This window comes from Diabrotica virgifera, chromosome 9, assembly GCF_917563875.1.
Source record: "Diabrotica virgifera virgifera chromosome 9, PGI_DIABVI_V3a".
NCBI classification, from domain to species: domain Eukaryota; kingdom Metazoa; phylum Arthropoda; class Insecta; order Coleoptera; family Chrysomelidae; genus Diabrotica; species Diabrotica virgifera.
The window spans coordinates 123610220-123632027 of NC_065451.1; the positions used below are offsets into that span (position 1 = coordinate 123610220).

At 35.1% G+C, this 21808-nt stretch overlaps 1 protein-coding gene across 1 annotated transcript; it reads left to right on the forward strand.

Annotated features, from left to right (window-relative positions):
* Positions 1 to 17580: 17580 nt before the first annotated feature.
* LOC126891301 (E3 SUMO-protein ligase KIAA1586-like) lies at positions 17581 to 19797 on the forward strand. The gene has a single exon (XM_050660479.1). The coding sequence runs from the start codon at positions 17581 to 17583 to the stop codon at positions 19795 to 19797; it is 2217 nt and encodes a 738-aa protein (XP_050516436.1).
* Positions 19798 to 21808: the final 2011 nt, after the last annotated feature.

Below are 21808 nucleotides of genomic sequence, written 5' to 3' on the forward strand. Positions count from 1 at the left end.
CGAAAAAAAGCTCATACCAGATCATCAGTTTGGCTTTAGACCAAAACATGGCACAATAGGACAAGTCCACAGAGGCGTTAAGCAAATTAGCAATGACTTAGAAAAGAAAAGGTATTGCTCAGCCGCATTCATAGATATTAGCCAAGCTTTTGATAAGGTGTGGCATCATGGACTATTTTATAAATAAAAAAAGGTTTACCTCACAACTTCTATCCATTATTAAAATCATACATAACTAACAATTTTTTCTTCGTAAAACAGCAGTCTGAATATACTAACATCTACCACATAGAATCTGGAGTACCACAGGATATTACCTTGGGCCCAATATTATATTTATTGTACACGGCAGACATTCCCACCACAGAATAAACAACAGTATCAACATTTGCTGATGATACAGCAATACTAGTCTCCCATCACAATCCGGCAGGAGCTACAAGAAACCTACAAACAAACTTGAATAAAATAGGAGTATGGCTAAAAAAGTGGAAAATAAAGGAGAATGAATCCAAATCAATACACATCACTTTCACGATGAAAAGAGATCAGTGTCCACCAGTGAAACTAAATATGTAACAGCCAATTAGCACAAGCTGATAGTGCGAAAACAACTAGGACTTAGACTGCTGCAACTACATACAGGGTGATTGATTAGTAGGGTAAAGCTCAATAGCTCCGCTATAGTAATATATAGCAATAAAAGTTAATAACAAAAATTTTAGCCACCTTTGAGCTTCACATTACAAAATTAGTTAGAATGTTACAGGGTGTTCGATAACACAGTGGCAGACCTAACTTATGTTTTTTTAAAATGGAACACCCTATATTTGATTTTATATTCGAAATCCTGTTAACTTCTCCATCACAAAAATATAAAGGTTTGTAATGTTATACAGGGTAGTTACAAAGTTATAAACAATTTTGTATGAAAATCGTAACAAGTTCAACTCCCTGTATAAATAAAAATAAGCAAACAGGAATGGTTTATTAATGCCATATTTTTTTATTTATTGTCAAAATTTTAAAGAATTGTTGATATTGCCCTATGCCCAAATTTATTAGTTTTCGAGATATTTTAATTTTTCAGAGCAAATTATTTTAGGTGTTTAAATTTATCTAAATTTTAAGTAAGCCATGACTGAATTGACAATTGAAGATTACCGATTATCAAATAAAGAAATAAAAATAATTTATTAGTAATACATTTACAAACAAAAACACAACCACTACATGCAACATTTTTGAAACAATTAAAAACTATCTTTTTATGTAAATGCAACAAATAAACAAAGAAAATTAGTAATAAATAATAATACATTAGTAATACAGAAATATTCAATTCGGCAATAGAAACAAGAACTTACAGACTGCCTGACAATGTGTACCAAACGGCAAAAATAACTAAAATATTACTACTGGTGGAGAAGGGGCAGGCGGCAAAATTCAAAGGAAAATCATTGGACGAAATAGAAGTAGATATGGAAGAGGAATTAGTATTTACTTCCGAAAACACATCTGAAGAACTGGACGAAACAGAGGCATTAGGCTGAACCTAGCACCAGTGCATGCGACCGCGATAAACAGAAAAGCTATAAACGAATTGGGAGGTTTCGCTGGACGGAACAGCAAAAATGCACGGTAAGAGAACACTTCCAGCTTCACAACAAGAATAAAAAAGCACCGAAAGAAAAAGAGTGTGAGCAATTAATTTCAAAACATTCCGATCTACTGCACAATAAAAACTGGCAGAAGATTAAAGTCTGTATCCAGAACGCGTACTCAAAAAATGAGTGAATCATCATTTTAAAAACCACATATATTCAGTAGTAGGTAGTAATTTTGAAAAAACCAAAAAACTGTTAACACCTTAGCTGCCTGCGTTTAGGAATATTTATAAATTTTTGTTTGTTTCCACATTATTTTTATTATTGTAACACGTTCGGAAGTTCATCTCCCATAAAATATGGTGCCGGTTAGTTTTATAAAATATATATTTAAATTAATATTGATTTTCGGTTACATGATGTTTGTTTATGTAGAATATAATATATATTTATCGTTTCAAATTAAATTTAAAAACCGCACGCGCCTATCGCGTTTCTGGCATACGACATAAAACGGTGTTTTATATTTTACCAGTGCACTATCATGTCTACGAATTTGTTTTCTATTAAAATAATAAATAACTATATAAAAGTTTATATTTTTTTGTCTATAATTAAAATTTTGAAATTACTCTCAAATACCACAATTGTAGAAAGTGAGTCATGTTTTAATAACTTTTCATAGCCAAGTAAAATTAGACGTTTACCCTTTTGAAAAAAAAATATTTTTGTTGTTGGAATACCGACAAAATAAGAAAATTTAATTACTATTTAATAAACAAATTAGTCGATTATTACAGAATCTGTTTAATCGCTTAAATATTGACAAAAACCTTCTTCGTCTGACTGTTTAGAATATACATACTTTCCGATACAAGAGATCTCATTTTATATAAAATATATTTCAATAATAATTTGACTGGTCTATTTAAAATCTTTTAGACAAGATTTCAGTTCTAGGAAAATGGAACGTTGCCAGCATAATATATAATTCAACTGAACGTTATCTGCAAGGTCGTAGTTTATACCTTTCTCTAACGGTAGGCACTGTCCGAGATCGACAATGTCGTCGCAGATTAAAGCGATGTAACTGGCAACAACGGCAGTGTTTCTATAAGTCAATTTCATGAGCGCACTGAAAGGTATTTCATAAACCAGACAGCTGATTTTACGTTCAGCGAATTGTGAGTAATTTAGTGACAAAAATCAGAATTATTTGTAGTGTTATTAGTGACTGGTGACTTTACATTTACTAAACTGTGAGTAATTTAGTATAATTCAATTTAAGTAGGGACAAAAAATAAAAATGTCTGGCAGTAGTAGTAGTGAACCGTGTATCAAAAAGAAACGCCACAATTTAACACCTGAAGAAAAAACTATGATCGGAAATGTGTTTGAAGGCCTTCGAGCCAGAGAACAAAATATGAATGTAAGCGATGTAGTTACATTATGTAGTATTTTAACAAAAGTTTCGGAAGCTAGTGTGTACAGAGTCATTAAAACAGTCGATAAAACAAACGATAGTAATACTTTGAAGGTTGAGACAAGAGGAAGGAAACAAATAAAATTGGATGATACGACGAAACAGGCCATTCGTCGTGCAGTACATGAATTTTATTTTAAAAACGAATTACCGACTAAAAAAATTGCTCTTTCCCTTTAATCTAATGAAAATATTCCAAAAATATCAAGACGTGTTTTGTTACGTACTTTACGTGAAATGAACTTTAGGTATTTAAAGAGAAAGAGGAATAGTACTCTTATTGAAAAGAAAAAGAAGAAATCATTTGATGGCGCAGACGGTGCCTGAAAAAATTGCAGAATTTCGAAGAGATGAAAAAAAGATATACTATACAGATGAAACATGGTTAAATGAAGGACATACGGTGACTAAAATTTGGCAGGATTTTGTGAAAAACAAACGACAAGCTTTCCTAGATGGTTTATCGACATGTTTAAAAGCCCCATCTGGAAAGGGAAAACGCCTTATTATTACCCATATTGGTAGCAACTCTGGATTTGTCGACGGAAATTTAAATGCATTTGTTTCTAAAAAGGAGATTACTATTGAGATTACTATGAGGAAATGGATGCAGATCATTATGAAAAATGGTTTTCAGATATTCTATTAAAAATTCAACCATGATCTGTTATTGTTATGAATAACGCTAAGTTAGCGAATCACTTCTCGCAAATATTATGACAAGCACAATGGGAATTTGCCGCTAATTAGTTGTGGAAAAATTAATTTTGCCTTTTTTTTATTTTTTTCAATATTCGATGTTTCGCCAACTTCATATAAAGTTAGCGAATCACAACAGCAAAAAATGTTTCAAATTCAAATCGACTTGGTGCTGAATTTGCCGCTCATTAGTTGTGGAAAAATTAATTTTGTCGCTTTCTTATTTTTTTTTTTAATATTCGATGTTTCGCTAACTTCATATGAAGTTAGCGAATCACAACAGTGAATAATGTTTTAAGTGTCAATTGAGTTGGTCCTGAATTTGCCGCTTTTGTCGTTAATTAGTTGTGGAAAAATTAATTTTGTCGCTTTATCATTTTTTTAATATTGCGTGTTTCGCTAACGATTAAAATTTGTGACATTCTATCATGCTTACAGTGTCTTAATGCCAAGGTCCTGGTACATATATGTAGAATATCTAATTTGTTTTTGGTGTGTGTAGTCTGTGGCTTATTTTTAATAAATCTCTGATATGTGGCTACTTTACATTACAATTTACAAGACCTTTGTTAAGCCCATACATAAGTCAAGTGATTAGTCATTGATTTCTATTTATGGTTCCATCAATTCTTGCTGCTATTCCTAAAATTTTCATTGAATTTTTGACAGTTAATCTGAAGAACCAGCTTTATACTGGTCAGCATGGTTTCCTGCCTGATTGTTTAACTTCTACTAATCTACTAGTTTACACTGATTATATTATAAATGCTTTGGAAAACTGTTTTGAGGTGGATTGCATTTATACTGACTTGTCTAAAGCATTTGAGAGGGTTGATCATTGCGTTATTGCACAAACTGAAATTTGTTTTGTGTCTGGCAAAACTGTTTATTAAATGAAAAGTTATATGCAAGACCGATCTTTGTGTGTCAAGCTGAAGGGCCTTAATTCTATCAGATCCTTGACATGACAAGTCTTAGCATGATATGTACGTGACATAAAATTATTTTGTATAATTCGAGACTATTCTGATTATCTTGGGTTACAAAAATCATTGAACAATTTTGCGAATTGGTGTGTTCATAACAAATTAACTATTAATTGTGAAAAATTTCAGATTATCCTTTTTTATCCATCTCTTGAGCCTATGGTTTTTAAATATAATTTGGATGTTTCGTAATGTCACCGATCTAGGTGTGGCTTTTCAGAGAAATTTGTCGTTCAATATACATATAAATCTTATATGCAACAAGGCATTGAAACATCTTGGTTTCATTAAGAGGTATACCAGAGATTTTTGTAGGATTACATGTCTAATGATTCTATACTTTTCTCTTGTTCACTCCCAACTTGAAACTTCAACTGTGATCTGGTTTCCCTTTACTGGAGCATGTATCGAAAAGTTAGAGAGTTAAAAGAAGATTTCTGATGTACTGTTCTTTTAAATTGTGTAAGCCATACTCTTATTCTGGTATGATCAATTTATTGAATCTAGATTCTCTTCTTATTAGAAGAGTTAACTTTGACATGATATTTATTTTTAAGCTTGTAAATAGATAATCCAATCTTCTGAAATGTTTCAGGTAATTTGTTATATTTCTTTTCGTTCACTGTGTCACAATTCACTTTTCCTTGTTCCTTATTGCAGAACTAATTATGGTTCAAATACAGGTATGGTATTGTCTAATTGCTATGCATGCAAATCAGTTACCTCATGAGATATATTTGTTTAGCTTTATGCTTTATGCATCAATTGCTTTAGGAATTTATTTATTGCATTTATTTCTAATTTTATAAATATTTTGTATATTATTTAATGCTGAATTCTTATATAATTTTGATAGTGGTTTTGTCTAATTTGTTAGTAATAAATAAATATCAATTAATTACTGTATTAATGTAATATGTAATAAAAGTTCCTTTAAAAAATTATTGTTTTATTCCCAAAATATCTGTTTTCGGTTTGATAGGTATGATTTTATCCAATTATAACTCGGCCCTCTAATACCAGTATATATACCTAGTATTTCGTGATTTAAAGTATCAAATGCCTTTGATAAATCTAAAAATATGCCCATGGATATTATCTGTTTTCATAACCCTGATTTATCTTTGTTAAGCTGGGTCCATACTATATGTAACAAAACATGTTAAATAACAAAGTTTCATAACTTGTTACAGAATTTTAAATAAGAATGTTTTAAAACACCGTGTTGTATAACATTTTTCTGGTTATATAGCATGTTTTATGTTATCCAACAGTTGTCGGTAAACATCAAAGAAAGTTATAAAACATTGTTGTAAAACCACATCGCCACTGATCTACATTTAAAAACATGTTATTGAAACATTTCTCTCTTATCTGGCTGGCATAGTTCACGAGCAGCAACCATTGGAGTCATATCGCCTTGTTCGTTCTTGAGTGATTATGCGCATTTTGTTGTTTTGTGTTATGTTATAGTCTGGATGCTTTGCTATATTATAACAAAGTTACATAACAAAGTTGTACAACAAATTTTTTGTACTTATAACTTTGTTATTAACATGTTTTGTTAAGGCCCGTCCTCACTTGCAACATAACACTGTTATCAACAATGTTATTCAACAAGTTGCCAAAATTCTACTAAAATCAACATGTTACTTGTTATTTCAACAAGTTATTTGTTACCCGTCGCTGAGCGGTAAAGATGAAAGGATGTTGGCGACAAAGTTTTTCCACATGTTTGCTCTGCGTCCACACTTAATATTTTTGAATGTTTCTCAGTTGTGTATAGACCGGGTAAGAGTCAAGACGGTATTTATTTGTTTGATTTCGTATGTTTATATAAGAATATATTTAGAAAAATGGAGTGGTCAAAAGAAGCGACTATACACTTAATAGATTTATTTAGAGACAATAGCGTGTTGTGGGATTGCCGCCACAAAGATTATAAAAATCGTCAAATTAAAAATGATGCATTTACCAAGACAGCAACAACAATGGAAATAGAAACAGATGCAGCAGAAAAAAAATGAAAAGCTTAATAGGACAGATTCAGAGGGAAGTAAAGAAAACTAAATCACATTCAGGAGACGGAGTTGATGACATTTACGTGAGCAAGTGGTTTGCATTTAAAAGTTTGATGTTTTTAAAGGATAAGAACAAGCCGCGTCCCACTCTTGAAGGCGGAGTTAAGGTAAGAAATTACACAATTTAATTATAAGTATTTTTAACCATTTTAACTCTAATTTTTAAAAAATTTCTCTCAGTATCAGCCTAATGTAGCTACGCAAACGGCGAATACTGTACTTGTGGAATTGGGAACTGACGATTATCCACGTCCAACAAAGCAGATAAGACGGGTTCACTCTCCCGTTTACTCCCCAAGTGGTAGCGAACTAACTGGCTCCAGTATGAGGCAGAGTTCAGAGTATCTGGATTTTTCAAGTAACTCTTATGACGGCGAATATGATATTGATAAAATGTTGTGTGATTTAAATAAAATATCTCAGTAACTGTAATTTTCTTAGGTACATTAAAATAAGTTCAATAAAATGTTCTTACCTGTACTGTTTCTCTTATAGAATCTATTAGTGAGACAAATACTTCCGGAACTATTTTCGAAATTATCTGTTTCGAGACTTTGAACAGATACATCAAACTGTGGTAAGAGTCTCCTGTGGCTAAAAACCTAAGAGTAATAGCTAGTCGTTCTTGTATAGGTATTGCATCTCTAAATCGAGTATCCTTCTTAGATATTTTATGACCAACTTGATTTATCAAAATTTCAAAATCCGCACTTAGTATCTACTTATAATATCTATAATAGTTATGGATTACCATCGAAGGCCGACATGACCAAAAAAAAAGAAGACAAATCATGTAAAGGCAATAAATCTGTCTTTACTTGTGACTTGGAGTGCAAGTGCAAAGATGGCAACCTTCATATCCACCCAGAAATGTAAAAGAAAATTACTTTATGAAGGCTACTCGTACAACAAAGCAGGAAATTATTCTGAAAAAATTTATTGGCGATGCGATGAGTTGAAAGAAAATTGCAGGGCCACAGCAATAACAACTAATGCTGTAATGAAGTGAGACTTGGAAGAGGACACAACCATGCTCCCTCTCTCACTGAAGTGGAAGTACAACTCAGCAGATATAGCTGCAATGCTCAAGGTCACTTCGTCGATAAACGGAGGAGCCGATAGTCAGTTGTATGCAAGTATCCGAAGCGTAAACCATTGAACATAAATTTTAGTGCGTTTGCTACGTTGTCAGATAACTTCGTAATTCGTGAAATAGTGATTGTTGAATTTTCATAATATAAGGAAATTTTTTATTAAAATGAATCACGTAAGTGCCGTAAAAAATCGAATTCTGAGTGCACAAGCTCGTGAAATTATATACTCAGTTTTAAAATTTACGCAACAGGAAGCAGAAGGAAATGTTTTTCTTATTGAGTTATCGAATGTGCAAGAACGAGTAGTTGCTTTGACAGGTAAATCGATTGTATATTTATATTGAAATGTATGTAATATATTATAAATGTTTTGCATACTTAGATTACCATTTTTTGTTATAAATCGAATATAAAAAGAGGTGGTGTTATAGAAAGATAGAAAATAATCGAATAAGAGGAAAAAGTTAATATAATATTCAATTGTTATAGGTGTCAGTTTATCCAGCGTCAGAAAAATCGCTAAAGAGGCAGGCCCGGCTTAAGGGCCGGGCAAACCGGGCGCTTGCCCGGGGCGCCGCGAATGTAAGGACGCCGGAGGCGCCCTTGCAGGGGTTTGAAGAAATGCTTGTTGATGCCCGAGAAGTAGCAGAAAGCCTTGAAGTTGAACCATCCTTCCCTTCTGATTCTGAACAACAAGTTCGACCAAAGAGAGTCAAGCGCCAATTTGATTATAAGGTACGAGATGAAGCAGTTGTGGATCCAAAAAAAAACTTCAGAAGTAAATTTTACCTCTACATTTTGGACACAACAATCGCATCACTTGAAGAGAGATTTTCTCAGTTATCCACCCACAATGACACGTTTGGATTTCTTTACAAACTGAAAAGAGAAGACATGAATACTGTAATGACTAAATGTGCAGACCTGCAGATATCTCTAACTGATGGAGAGCACCGTGATGTTGAAGGACACCAGATGTATCAGAAACTCTTAGTGCTGAAAACAGTTCTACCCGACGATTGTGGAGATAAACCAAAGGACATTTTGAAATTTATTTCATCACATTCTTTAAGTGAGAACTTTCCAAACGTTTGTGTAGCTATAAGAATTCTTTCTCTTCCAGTAAGTGTTGCATCTGGAGAAAGAAGCTTTTCTAAACTTAAGTTAATTAAAAACTACTTAAGATCCACTATGTCCCAAGAACGGCTAGTAGGACTGGCACTTATGTCTATAGAATATGATGTATTACAACGACTTGATTTAAGCAACATCATTAAGGACTTTGCTGAAAAAAAGACTCGTAAAGTTGCCTTTGTAAACTAGACTTGCAATACTTAGAGAAGCCTAACATACTAAATTACATCATTGACACCAGGCTATTGTTCATTGTTCTTTATATAATATTTTTATATAATATTTTTAAATACAATGTAAATATACTTTACGTCCAAACTGTGTCCAATACAATAGCCGGAATACGGTTAATCCGGCACTACCCTGGTGTCTTCTGGCCTATAATACTTGGCCAGAGGACGCCAGGGTGTCTTGCTCCGTGACATTAGATGTCAAAAAAAGATTTTTTTTCCACCGCTGCCTGCCAGATTTCAATGGATACCTTCTTAGGCTCTTACTGAAATCTGGCAAAAGGGCAATTAAAAAAAAACTGTGTCCAAAGTCTTATGTATCTTTAACTGACACTGTGCAAAATATACAACGGTTATGTAAAACAAAATGGCGTTGATTTACTATCCAATTACATTTATATGGTATTACACACTTTTTGTGAGTGTCAAATTGACACCGTCTGTGTGTCATATGCACATACGGTGTCAATATAACACACAGTTGGTGTCCAAATTACACACAAACGGTGTCAATATGGCACACACAAAAGGTGTTAACATCCTGTGATATCATGCTGTGTTGATTTAACACGAACATTTTTACAGTGGGGCTGTCGAAGGTCTTAAAATGAGCAGTTACTCGAAAAGTGTTGCAAACTTAAAAACCAGCTGATTGTTCTTGTTACTAGGAGGGGGGGAGCGACTCAAAGGATCCTTGCCCGGGTGAAAATTTCGTCTTGAGCGGGGCCTGTAAAGAGGGTCGTGAGGTTGAAAATGGAGAAACCCCCGGATTCTCCACACCTAATAAACGACAAAAACAGTCCTCAAAAATACAGCTAGATCCATGTGATCAAAGTATATTACGGAGACAAATATATGATTTTCATCTTCGCGATAAACAAGTTCCCACAATTAAAAAAATTCACCAAAAATTTGTAAATGAATTGAATTATGCAGGAAGTAGAGAAAGTATGAGGATGGAATTCCACAAACTTGGGTTTCGCTGGAAAAAACAGTCGACAACAGAAAAATGTTGATAGAGAAACAGGAAATTAGACATTTAACCCTTAAATGCATAGTGTTGCCTTTCGGCAACGTAAGGAAACGATTGAATGAAATGTCTATTCTGATTCGAATTTAAAGTAACTGCATGGCGTTGCCTGTAGTCTACATAGTGTACATATAAAATAGTTTGGCACTTTTTGCACAGATGGCATAAGCATGCACTTCGACCCATTTGATTGTTTGACAGCTAACCTGTAACGTCGTGTAATATTTGATGAAGTTTGTGAGTCGTATCTAGTTAGAATATTAGTGCTTTATTATTGAAAAAATATCCTAGTTAGTAGGTAAGGTATATACTTTTTACTTTTATTATGCTCCCTTGTTGTTTTTACCGCATTCATGAGAAAATGAAAAACATGCTTCGTTGCCGTTTTGCTACAGTGCGCACTCAAGAATCCCTGACACAGAATATTTACATCTGATTCTTTATTACAGAATGCATCGTCAGAATTATTTGTCGGAAAAGGATCTGCAGGAATATTGGGCAAATTTCACTGGCCTGAGTAGTGAAGATGAAGGTGATTTCTCCGACACAGATAGTATTGCAGACCCTGAATTTGTACCTAACTATGATGACGAATCTGATGAAGAAACGTGCAATGGGGCTAAAGATATAGCAGCGGATATAGACACAACAGAAAATATGGAAATGATAGAAAGTGAGCAAATCATCCAGGAGAATGAAAGCTTGCCATCTATGAGTAACTCAAAAAAAACAAACGGAAAACACAAATGAAAAGGTTTCTAAAGGCGCAAATAAAAAAGAATCTAAAATACACTTGCGATCATAAAAAGCGGGTCACTCGATGAATTATTCAAGTTAGATGTCTCGAATTTTCTAAACCTGTTGTCCGATTTGAGTGATTTTTTTAGTATGTTATAGCCATATTCTTTAACAATATCGCCATAATAATATTGTTGCTAGACAGGTAAATTGTCATTGTATACCGGGTGTAACTGTCATCGCAGCTGACGCTTGCGATGTGCATCGCCCCGCCTTCTCTCCTCTGACGCGAGTCAGAGGCTCCACCCGTCGAGGCTTTGGAATTCCCAGCTTGCCGCACGCGTCACAGCGACGCCTCTATAAAAGCTGGCGGTTCCAATCCTCGACATCTCAGTCCGCAGTTGTCCTCCGGTCTGCACGGGCTTGCCCGTCGGCCTGGGGCGCTGTACCTACCTTCCCCGACTCTGTGGTCTGGGGTCATTCTACACCAAAGCAGTTGTTTTTATTTCTTCATTTAGAATAGTTCCAGTGTTCTCTTTTAGGGTTCTTGTTCAAATGTAAGAAAGCAATAGCTTTGGCTTGGTTCTTTTCAGAACCAGCCGAACGCTACCAGAGTAGCTGTATCTTTTTATTTTAGGTTTTATTAATGTAAGAAACGACACTGAGTTCTTGTCAGAACTCAGTGTCCCCCTTTGCACTCGCCTTTGTCAAGGCCTGGTGCATTTTTTACATTGCCTTAGCCCTGAAGGGCTGAGGCGTAGCTGATGACCAGCGAAGCCGTGCCATACTTTGAAAATGGACGAGGATACGGATAGGCCGGGGGTGAATTGAGTAGCTCCTTGTATGGAATAAGTTAGAGACCCAGACTTTTGCCTAACTTATTCCCCCTATCCGTAACATAACAATCATACTGTGTTTATTCCTCAAAGTTCGAAACACCCTGTGGAATGTTTTAGCATAGATAAAATATTGAAATTAAATCTCGATTGTAGTCTTAGGCTTTCTTAACATTTCTTTTTTCATTTATTTGTTTATGTTGGACAATAAAAAAGTTAGGCACCTTAACAACTAACCATGTTCTTCATCAATACAGGGTGTTTCTAAATAAGTGCGACAAACTTTAAGGGGCAATTCTGCATGAAAAAATAATGACCGTTTGCTTTATAAACGTATGACCGCAAATTCTTCGGTTTCGAGATACGGGATGTTGAATTTTTTCTTGCAAACTGACGATTTATTTATTGCTCTAAAACCGGTTGAGATATGCAGATGAAATTTGGTAGATGTTAAGAGGCAGTTATGGCGCATTTTTTGACATACAATTAAGAATTTTATATTCACCATTGGCGTGCATACGGGATTTATCTAAAATGTTAAAAGTAAGAATGTATAAAAACATTCCACAGGGTGTTACGAACTTTTAGGAATAACACAGTATGATTGTTACACCCGGTATACAATGAAAATTTACCGGTCTAGCAACAATATTAGTATAGCGATATTGCTAAAGAATAAGGCTATAACATGCTAAAAAAATCACTCAAATCGGACAACAAGTTTAGAAAATTCGAGACATCTAACTTGAATAACTCATCGAATGACCCGCTTTTTATGATCGCGAGTGTAAATAAAAAGAAGGCTACTACAGAACATATCACTTGGAAGAAGAAAGGACTTCGTCTCAATGATGATCAATTGCACTTTCATGGAAACAACTATGAATCAACAAGTGATTAAATTAGAAACGCCGTATCAATTTTTTACTTTTTTATTTACGGACGAATTGCTGTTGCACATTACCAATGAAACAAATTTATATGCCGTACAAACCAAACCAGAAAGAAACGAAGTGTTTACTTCTGTTGATATTAGACAGTTCATTGGTATAATTATATACAGAGTGTCCCAAAAGTAGTGGAACGGTCGAATATTTCGCGAAATAAACATCGGATCGAAAAACTGAAAAATAAGTTTTCAATCATTTTCAAAAATCTATCCAATGACACCAAACCCCCACTACACCCCCTGGAGGTGGGGTGGGGGGTAACTTTAAAATCTCAAATGGAAACCCCTAGTTTTTCTTGCAGATTTGGATTCGTTACGTAAAAGTAAGCAACTTTTATTCAAGACATTTTTTCGAACTGCGGATAGATGGCGCTATAAATGGGAAAAACGTTTTATCCTGATACCATAGGTAAATTATACAAACGGTCCAATATCTCGAGAAATACACTTCCAAATGAGAAACCAAAAAAAAAGAGTTTTTAATACTTTTCGAAAACCTATCGAATAACACTAAACATGACCCTCCAACCCACCCCCTGGAGGTGGGATGGGGGGTAACTTTAAAATCTTAAATAGCAACCTCCACTTTTTATTACAGATTCGGATTCGTAATGAAAAATTAAGCAACATTTATTCGAAACATTTTTACGAATTGTTGATAGATGGCGCTTTAATTGGAAAATTTATCAGCGCCATCTATCAGCAATTTTAAAAAATGTTTCGAATAAATGTTTAATTTTTCATGACGAATTCGAATCTGCAATAAAAAGTGGGGGTTACTATTTAAGATTTTAAATTTACCCCCCACCCCATCTCCAGGGGGTGGGTTAGAGGGTCATGTTTGGTGTTTGTCGATAGGTTTTCGAAAACTATTAAAAACCTCTTTTTTGGTTTCTCATTTGGAAGTGTATTTCTCGAGATATTAGACCGTTTCTATAATTTACCTATGGTATCAGGAAAAATCGTTTTTTCCAATTGAAGCGCCATCTATCCACAGTTCGAAAAAATGTCTTGAATAAAAGTTGCTTACTTTTACGTAACGAATCGAAATCTGCAATAAAAACTAGGGGTTTCCATTTGAGATTTTAAAGTTACCCCCCACCCCACCTTCAGGGGGTGTAGTGGGGGTTGGTGTTTGGTGTCATTGGATAGATTTTTGAAAATGATTAAACACATATTTTTCAGTTTTTCGATCCGATCTTTAGTTCGCGAAATATTCGACCGTTCGACTACTTTTGGGACACCCTATATATGTCATTGGTCGATATGCTTAATGTACGCTCCTACTGGAGTGAGAAGCTTCCATTTGAACCAATAAAAAAGACTATGTCTCTAAATAGATTCGAGAAAATTAGGCGATACATACACTTTAATGATAATAACAACCTCATACGTTTTTCTGAACCTGGACATGACAGACTTCACAAGATAAGGCCATTAGTTAACACACTTAAAAAAAATTTCCAGTGTAATACTTGAACAACATCTAAGCACTGATAAGCAAATGTGTTCCACCAAAATTCGTCATTATATGAAACAATACTTGCCAAAAAAACCGCATAAATGGGGATTCAAATTGTTTGTGCTGGCAGGAGTTTCCGGATATGCGTATAATTTTGAAATTTACACAGGGCAAGAAAATTCTCAAGTACGATTAGAAGGAGAACCCAATCTTGGAGCATCCGGTAATATAGTCGTTCGCTTGGCTCGCATTATTCCAGAGCATCAAAATTTCCGTCTTTATCATGATAATTATTATACAGGTATACCGCTGCTTGTACATAATGCCAAAAAGGGAATATTATCATTGGGAACAGTTCAAAGGCAACGGATACCACATTGCAAATTACCAACAGATACGGATATGAAGAATTGCTCCCGTGGTGAGAGTCATGAATATACTGCAACGGTTGACGGCATAGATATCTCATCTACAATATGGAAAGAAAATAAAAATATCGTCTTGCTTTCTACTTTTGCAGGTGTATCTCCTATAGACAAAATAAAACGCTTTGATAAGACTGCGAAAAAATCTATCGAAGTAGACTGCCCCTTTGTAATTAAAGAATATAACCGCCATATGGGAGAGGTTGATCTCATGGACAGCCATATTGGAAGATACAGAATTTCTGTAAAAAGTAGGAAATGGTACCTCCGGCTATTTTATCACTTACTTGATTTAACAGTTGCCAATTCCTGGATACTCTATAAAAGAGCGACGGTTGCTAAGAACCCACAGGCAAAGCTTTTAACACAAGCAGATTTTCGCACAGAACTTGCAGAGTGTCTATGCAAGATGAGCACAACCACAGCAAAAAGAGGGAGACCAAGTACATCATTGGAAGCGGACATCCAAGACGAGAAGAAAGAGAGGACCAGCTCAGTACATTCCCCCCAAAGATATTAGGAGGGACCAATATGGACACTGGCCGACTATAGAGGATAAGAAACAACGGTGTAAATATCCCAATTGTAAGGGGTTTACACATACAAAATGTCAGAAATGTGGTGTGTTTCAATAAAAATAATAATTGTTTTTATAATTTTCATGTAAATTAACGATGTATATTTTATATCCTAACTTGACCTTGTATGCACAATGTAGCATTTTGGCAGCAAACCTGTTATTGTCAAAAGCAAATATTTAAAATTAAACTTAATTTTTTTTATTATTTTTTCATCATTTCTAAGCCTCCGCTAAAGGCCTTTTTTGATATTTGACATCAATAAAAAAAATCATGCATTTAAGGGTTAAGGCTGCATTAAAAATCTGAGGAAAATTAAGGACGCAAGAAATGCAAATCAATTTATAGCGTATACTGACGAAACTTATTTACTAACGAGCCATATTGCAAAAAACAATTGGTGTGATACCAGTGATAATGGACTTAAAAAACCAGTGCCAAAAGGGTAACGTTTAATTATTGTTGGGGCAGGAAATGAACAAGGTTTTGTTCCTGGTTCTTATCTGAGGTGGAAGTCGACGTCAAAATCTGGAGACTATCATGATGACATGAACTATGCAAATTTTAAAAAATGGTTGGAAGAACATCTTTTGTGTAACTTGTCTCCGAATAGTGTAATAGTGTTAGATAATGCACCATACCATAATACACAGGAAGATAAATGTCCCACATCCGCATCGAAGAAGTGTGTTATGCAGGAATGGCTTCGGGAAAGAAATATTGCATATACTGCCTCTATGTTGAAGCCTGATCTCTATAACATAATAAAATTGCATAAACCTCGTTATGTAAAATATGCAATCGATAGAATTATACGAGCACAGGGATATGATGTATTTAGACTCCCACCATACCATCCAGATTTGAATCCTATTGAAATGGTTTGGGCAGCTTTGAAATCATATGTGGGAGCCAGAAATGTAGACTTTACATTTACATCAATCCAGCAGCTGTCGGACGAATTTTTTGAAACCTTTCCTGTGGAGTGGAAAAAAATAACAAAGTCATCGCAACTGAACGTGAATTGATATCAAAAGAGCCACTAATTGATGTAGTCGTATTGTTATTAATCCAGACGAAGATTCAGATAGTGACGATTTACAATTAAATTCCGACAGCGAAAATAACGACTTTAATGATATTTGAAAATAAAAACAGGTAAATCTATTTTTATAAGCTTAATTCTACAACCGTTGAACAATTTATTTTAACTAAATATCGCAATTCTCAGTATGAAACAAATTTAGCTTTCTAATTTAATAGACTCCCATTCATTCAGTTCATTTTAATGATTATGACTAATAACTTCAGCAAGTAACATATTTTATCAATTACCTCAAACATTTTAGCTTTGACATTAGGGCTGTGTTAATAAATATAATAATTATATAAATATATATTATATATTATATAAAATATAACCAGTGGTGTAGTGGAGCCGGAGCGGTCCGGAGCGTCGCTCCGGCACAGCTTTTGAAGGGGGAGCGGCGCTCCGGCTACGATTTTTTCAATCGAATTTTTTATATAGGACAAAAATAGATCTGAAATTGTTTTATTTAGAAAACATTGTTTTGTCCTTTACTAAGTAATTTTTACACGTTAGTTATCGTGGTTAATCAGTTAAGGCATACGCAGCTACGATTAGGTAGTTCGTAATTGTAAGCGCAAAAGTTGAGCGAGCGACTGGCAGATGGGATAGTTGATGGATAGACATGATAGACATCTCAGCGGTCCGCGCCCAGCACTACCGTGTCCGTGTCACCACAACCCTCCCCCCACCACGGAAGGAGGAATAGCCACAACAATATTGAAATATTGTGTCCTTCTTATCTCTCGCCTCTCCCCCTCGATTTCTCTCTAGCTCACTCGACGCTCCGATCACCCGCGCCCCGCCCGAGGAGCGGTAGCGGAGCGAGCTGGCCCTGTACACTGTAGACTGGAGCGATACACACGGCAGTGAGAGCGGCAACAGACTGAGTCGCCGGAGTCGCTTCCCCCACCACTGAAATCCACTCCGTAGCTACTGCGCATCTCCAGCCCACCCGGCCATGCTAATCCTGCTCAGTTGTAGTTGCGTCTCGTCTGCTTTGCCTAGTGCACGTGCACTGTATATTAATTTAGTGTTTCTGCTCCAATTATTACGTTACGTGTCGCGGATACCTACTGGAAGAGGTGAAATAGTTTTAATAGTTGTGTTATCTTTGCCCAACGTCCAAATCTGTTGACATAAGCTACCTGTAGAATCGCTATGGATAACTCTAAACCTAAACAAAAAACTTTAACCTCATTTTTTAGTGCGTCGGTGAAACGTGAACTAAACACGTTAGGCCTACCTAAAGGAACCAAGCAAGATAAATCCAATGTTGTTTCGGTTGATGAATTAGCGATTGGAAACTCTTTAAATAAAAACGAACAAATAAGTGAACCCAGCACATCAACGAATAAGGAAAAAGAAACAAAATGGCCTGACGTTTGGACAGAAGAGATGTGGACTCGTAAGAAGGAAACTTATCCTTGGATAGATTGCAAAGAAGGTAAATTAGGCTGCAAAGTTTGTTTTGAAGTCACAACTATGGGTGCTTTTAAGAAAGAACACGTTTCTTTAAGTCATGAGTGGCGCACATTTCAAGTTAGCTGTTACGGCTCAAACCGAACTAACCAGCTCAAATCACTTAGAAAAAAAATTATAGAGCACAAACAGTCCAAAGCACATAGTACTGCTCAGGCCATTGTTGAATCCTCTCATAAAAATCCTATTACGCAATTAGTTGATTCTGCAAATACAGCTCACATGGAATCAACTAAAGCTATTTTTAGGTCAGCTTACTACATAGCTAAGAACGACCGACCATATAACGATCATTTCGGTTTATTAGAACTTCAAAAACTAAATGGAGTAGATATCGGTGTAGGCCTTCATTCAAGATACAGTGCTGTAGAAATTATTGATCATATATCAAAAGAGATGAAGTTAAGAATATTGAATAAGGTTAAGGAAGTTTCTGGGAAAATTTCTATCATTATTGATGAATCCACCAGCATAAGTTCAAAGTCAGTACTCATAATTTATTTGAAGTGTGAAATAAGTAAAGAAAAGTCCCCTAACATTTTGTTCTTAGATCTAGTTGAACTTCCTGATCAAAGGGCCGAATCTGTTTTTAACAGTACACTTAAGTGCCTTGAACAATATGGGTTTGACAATGGTTATTTAAAACAGAACTTAGTTTCTTTCACAAGTGACGGGGCTAGTGTTATGTTAGGGAAACACTCAGGAGTGGCAAAGAGGTTTTCAACTTTGTACCCTGATATAATCGTTTGGCACTGTTTAAATCACAGATTGGAATTGGCTATTGGGGACGCAGTCAGCGAAGTGGCCGGAGTGAATCATTTCCAGATATTTATGGACAAACTGTACTCGCTGTACAGCGCCTCTCCAAAAAACAAGCGTGAGTTAAAAGACTGTGCACAAGAACTTGACATTCAGATGAACAAAATCGGAAGAGTGTTGAGCACAAGATGGGTAGCCAGTAGCTTTCGTACCGTTTCGGCTGTGTGGTTTGGCTTTCAAGCTTTGGCAAACCATTTCTCTAAAGCCATAAACGATCCTGACAGAACATCGACTGAAAAAAGCAAATATAGTGGTTTATTAAATAGGCTAACATCTCAGAGTTTTCTACTAAACTTGGCCTTTATGTTTGACATTCTTGCTGAATTGGCTTTGTTATCAGAGAGCTTAGAGAATAGAAACACTTCTATTGTGTATGCAGACAAACTGATAAACAGATCCGTAAGATATTTAGAGCACTTAAAGGAGAAGCCAGGCACGAAAGTTCTGGAAGCACAAATCGCCATAAAAGAAGGAAATTTTGCATCAGTTGTGTTAAAAACTAATCCAAAAATTGTATCGTTCAATGGACAGCAACTTATTTCTAGTGTTATAAATAACCTAAAGCAAAGAATGTTTGTCACCACATTTGATGGGGAAGCCCAATATGAAGATCTTATAAACTCTTTTAAAGTATTAGAACCTGAGTATTGGCCAACCTGCATTCCACCAAGTTTTGGTCAAACTCAAGTAGAGCAACTGTGCAAGAGATTTAAATTGAACGTCAACAAAGCTGTCTCTGCCTACAGAGACTATTTGGACAACAGCCGACAAGTGCCTGATGGATTGCAAGAACTGTTAAACTGCACTAAAATAATACCTTGCAGCTCAGCTGATTGTGAACGGGGTTTCAGTTGTATGAACAATATGGTTACACCATCAAGAAACGCTTTGACTGTTGCTCATGTATCATCATTGATGTTCATAAAAATCCAAGGTCCACCTCTCCAAGAATGGCAGCCTGAGACGTACGTCACTAAATGGCTGAGGAGCCACCGGTCTGCAGACGATTCCAGGACAAGAGTTGCAGAAAACCCAAAAAAGAACGCAAAGAAGGATGCATTTTGGCACTTACTTTGAGTATGTATGTTATAATTAATCTGATGTATTTATTATATGTATTTTGTTAAATACACAAGTTATTTGTACTGTATGTAGTTTTTTCAAATAATTCTTAATTTTTTTGGCACAGATTATAATGTTTGTGTGTGTTAAATAATAAAAAATATATATACTAATGTAACTTGTGGGTGTATTTTTTCACAATAATAAATTAATACTACTGAAAATGAAAACTTAGTCATTTACAATATTTGCCTAACTTACACCAGTGTTTTTTTAATTTTTGTCAGCAAGGCTTCCAACTTAAATTATAGAGTTTTTAAGGTAGATTATTATGGTTTGATACCTTAAAAACAGTTTTTAAGGTATCAAACTGTAATAATCTACCTTAAGCAAGTCTTACCATATTTTAAAGTTAAAATTATTCTTTGGAGGAGAATGTGTAGGAGGCCCTACTGTAACTACTATCACTCTAAAAGATCATTAATTAGTTTAATTATTAAACTTTTCAAAACATTTGCCAAAGGGCCTTAAAACTCACGATTTGGGTAGTAGGCTAATTTTCAAAAATTTTCCGGTAGAGGTATAGCTCCGGCACAGCTAATTTTACCACTACACCACTGAATATAACTATTATAAACTCATTACAGTAATTATGGAGTATTAATATTACAGTTCAATGGACAACCTCTAAAATAATATTCGATTAGGCAACACCGCATCAACCAACCATAAATTTGTTAGATGACCTGCCTCATAAAAGCAGAAAAATTCTATGCGGTGATTTTAACATTAATTATGCTGCTGCTTGTGCTACCAAAGTGTCCCTGGCCAACATATTTGAATCGTATGGTCTCTCAATGCACGTTAATTCTCCTACAAGGATTACAAAAACTACATCTACCATAATCGATTATATTGTCTCCGATTTCTCACCCCTTGATGTCTGCTCTACAGTTATTAATGCGGGACTATCTGATCATGAAGCAGTGTATACGAAGTTTAACATCTTCAGCAAACCCTCATCAAAAACCCGACGTTTAGGTAGGATTTTTTCCACCGGGAATTTTCGTAAATTCCAAAATTTATGCTTAACTTCTGAGTGGCACTTTCCTTCTATAGACGTGGACTATAATTTCAGTGTTTTTCTAGATAAGCTTCTCCGCATCTTCAATAAAGCATTTCCTTTAATCCCTATTAAGCCAAAACATCGGAAACCTTGGGTTACGAAAGGTATTCGCATATCAGCCAAGAATATGCGTTCACTACTATACATCAAGAAATTTACTACCAATGTTTCTGTCACTGAATATATCACGAAGTACAGGACAACATATCTAAAACTTGTCAGATCAGCTAAAAAAGCCTATTATCAAAATCGTCTGGGAAGCTCTAGAAGTGTTGCAAAATAAACTTGGTCTATAATAAACGATCTTCGAAATAAAACTCACACAGCTCAATCATTTTTCCTTCCAGATCCTGAAATTCTAAACGACTACTTCGTTAATGTGAGTAAAAATATAACATCAACTATTTTGCCGCAACAAGATCCCATTTCCTATCTACCTAACTCAAGAAAGGTCTCGAATTCATTCTTTTTAAGACCAGTCGATAACTCTGAACTGATCCAAACAATCAATAGTATCAAAAGCAAATCATCTTGTAGTACTGATGGACTATCTATAAAAATTTTCTCTAATCTCACAGAAAACGTGTTGGAAATCCTAGTCTCTCTAATTAATGATTCCTTCGAAAAAGGTAAATTTCCAGAGTGCCTAAAGACAGCCATTATTATTCCTCTTCATAAGGGTGGTGAAAAATCTGATGCCTGCAACTATAGACCTATTGCCTTACTACCGGTAATCTCCAAAATTATCGAGAGACTCGTTAAAACTCGACTTATGTCCTTTATCGTTGATAACAACATTTTATCACAAAATCAGTTCGGCTTTTTAACAAATAATTGTACCACTGATGCCATGTTTTCTGTACTACATGAGGTTTACCAAGCATTGAACAATAATCTTTA

Bases quoted from the DNA above. Each gene is read 5' to 3' on its own strand.
- LOC126891301 (XM_050660479.1), top strand. From the start codon at position 17,581: ATGGATAACTCTAAACCTAAACAAAAAACTTTAACCTCATTTTTTAGT.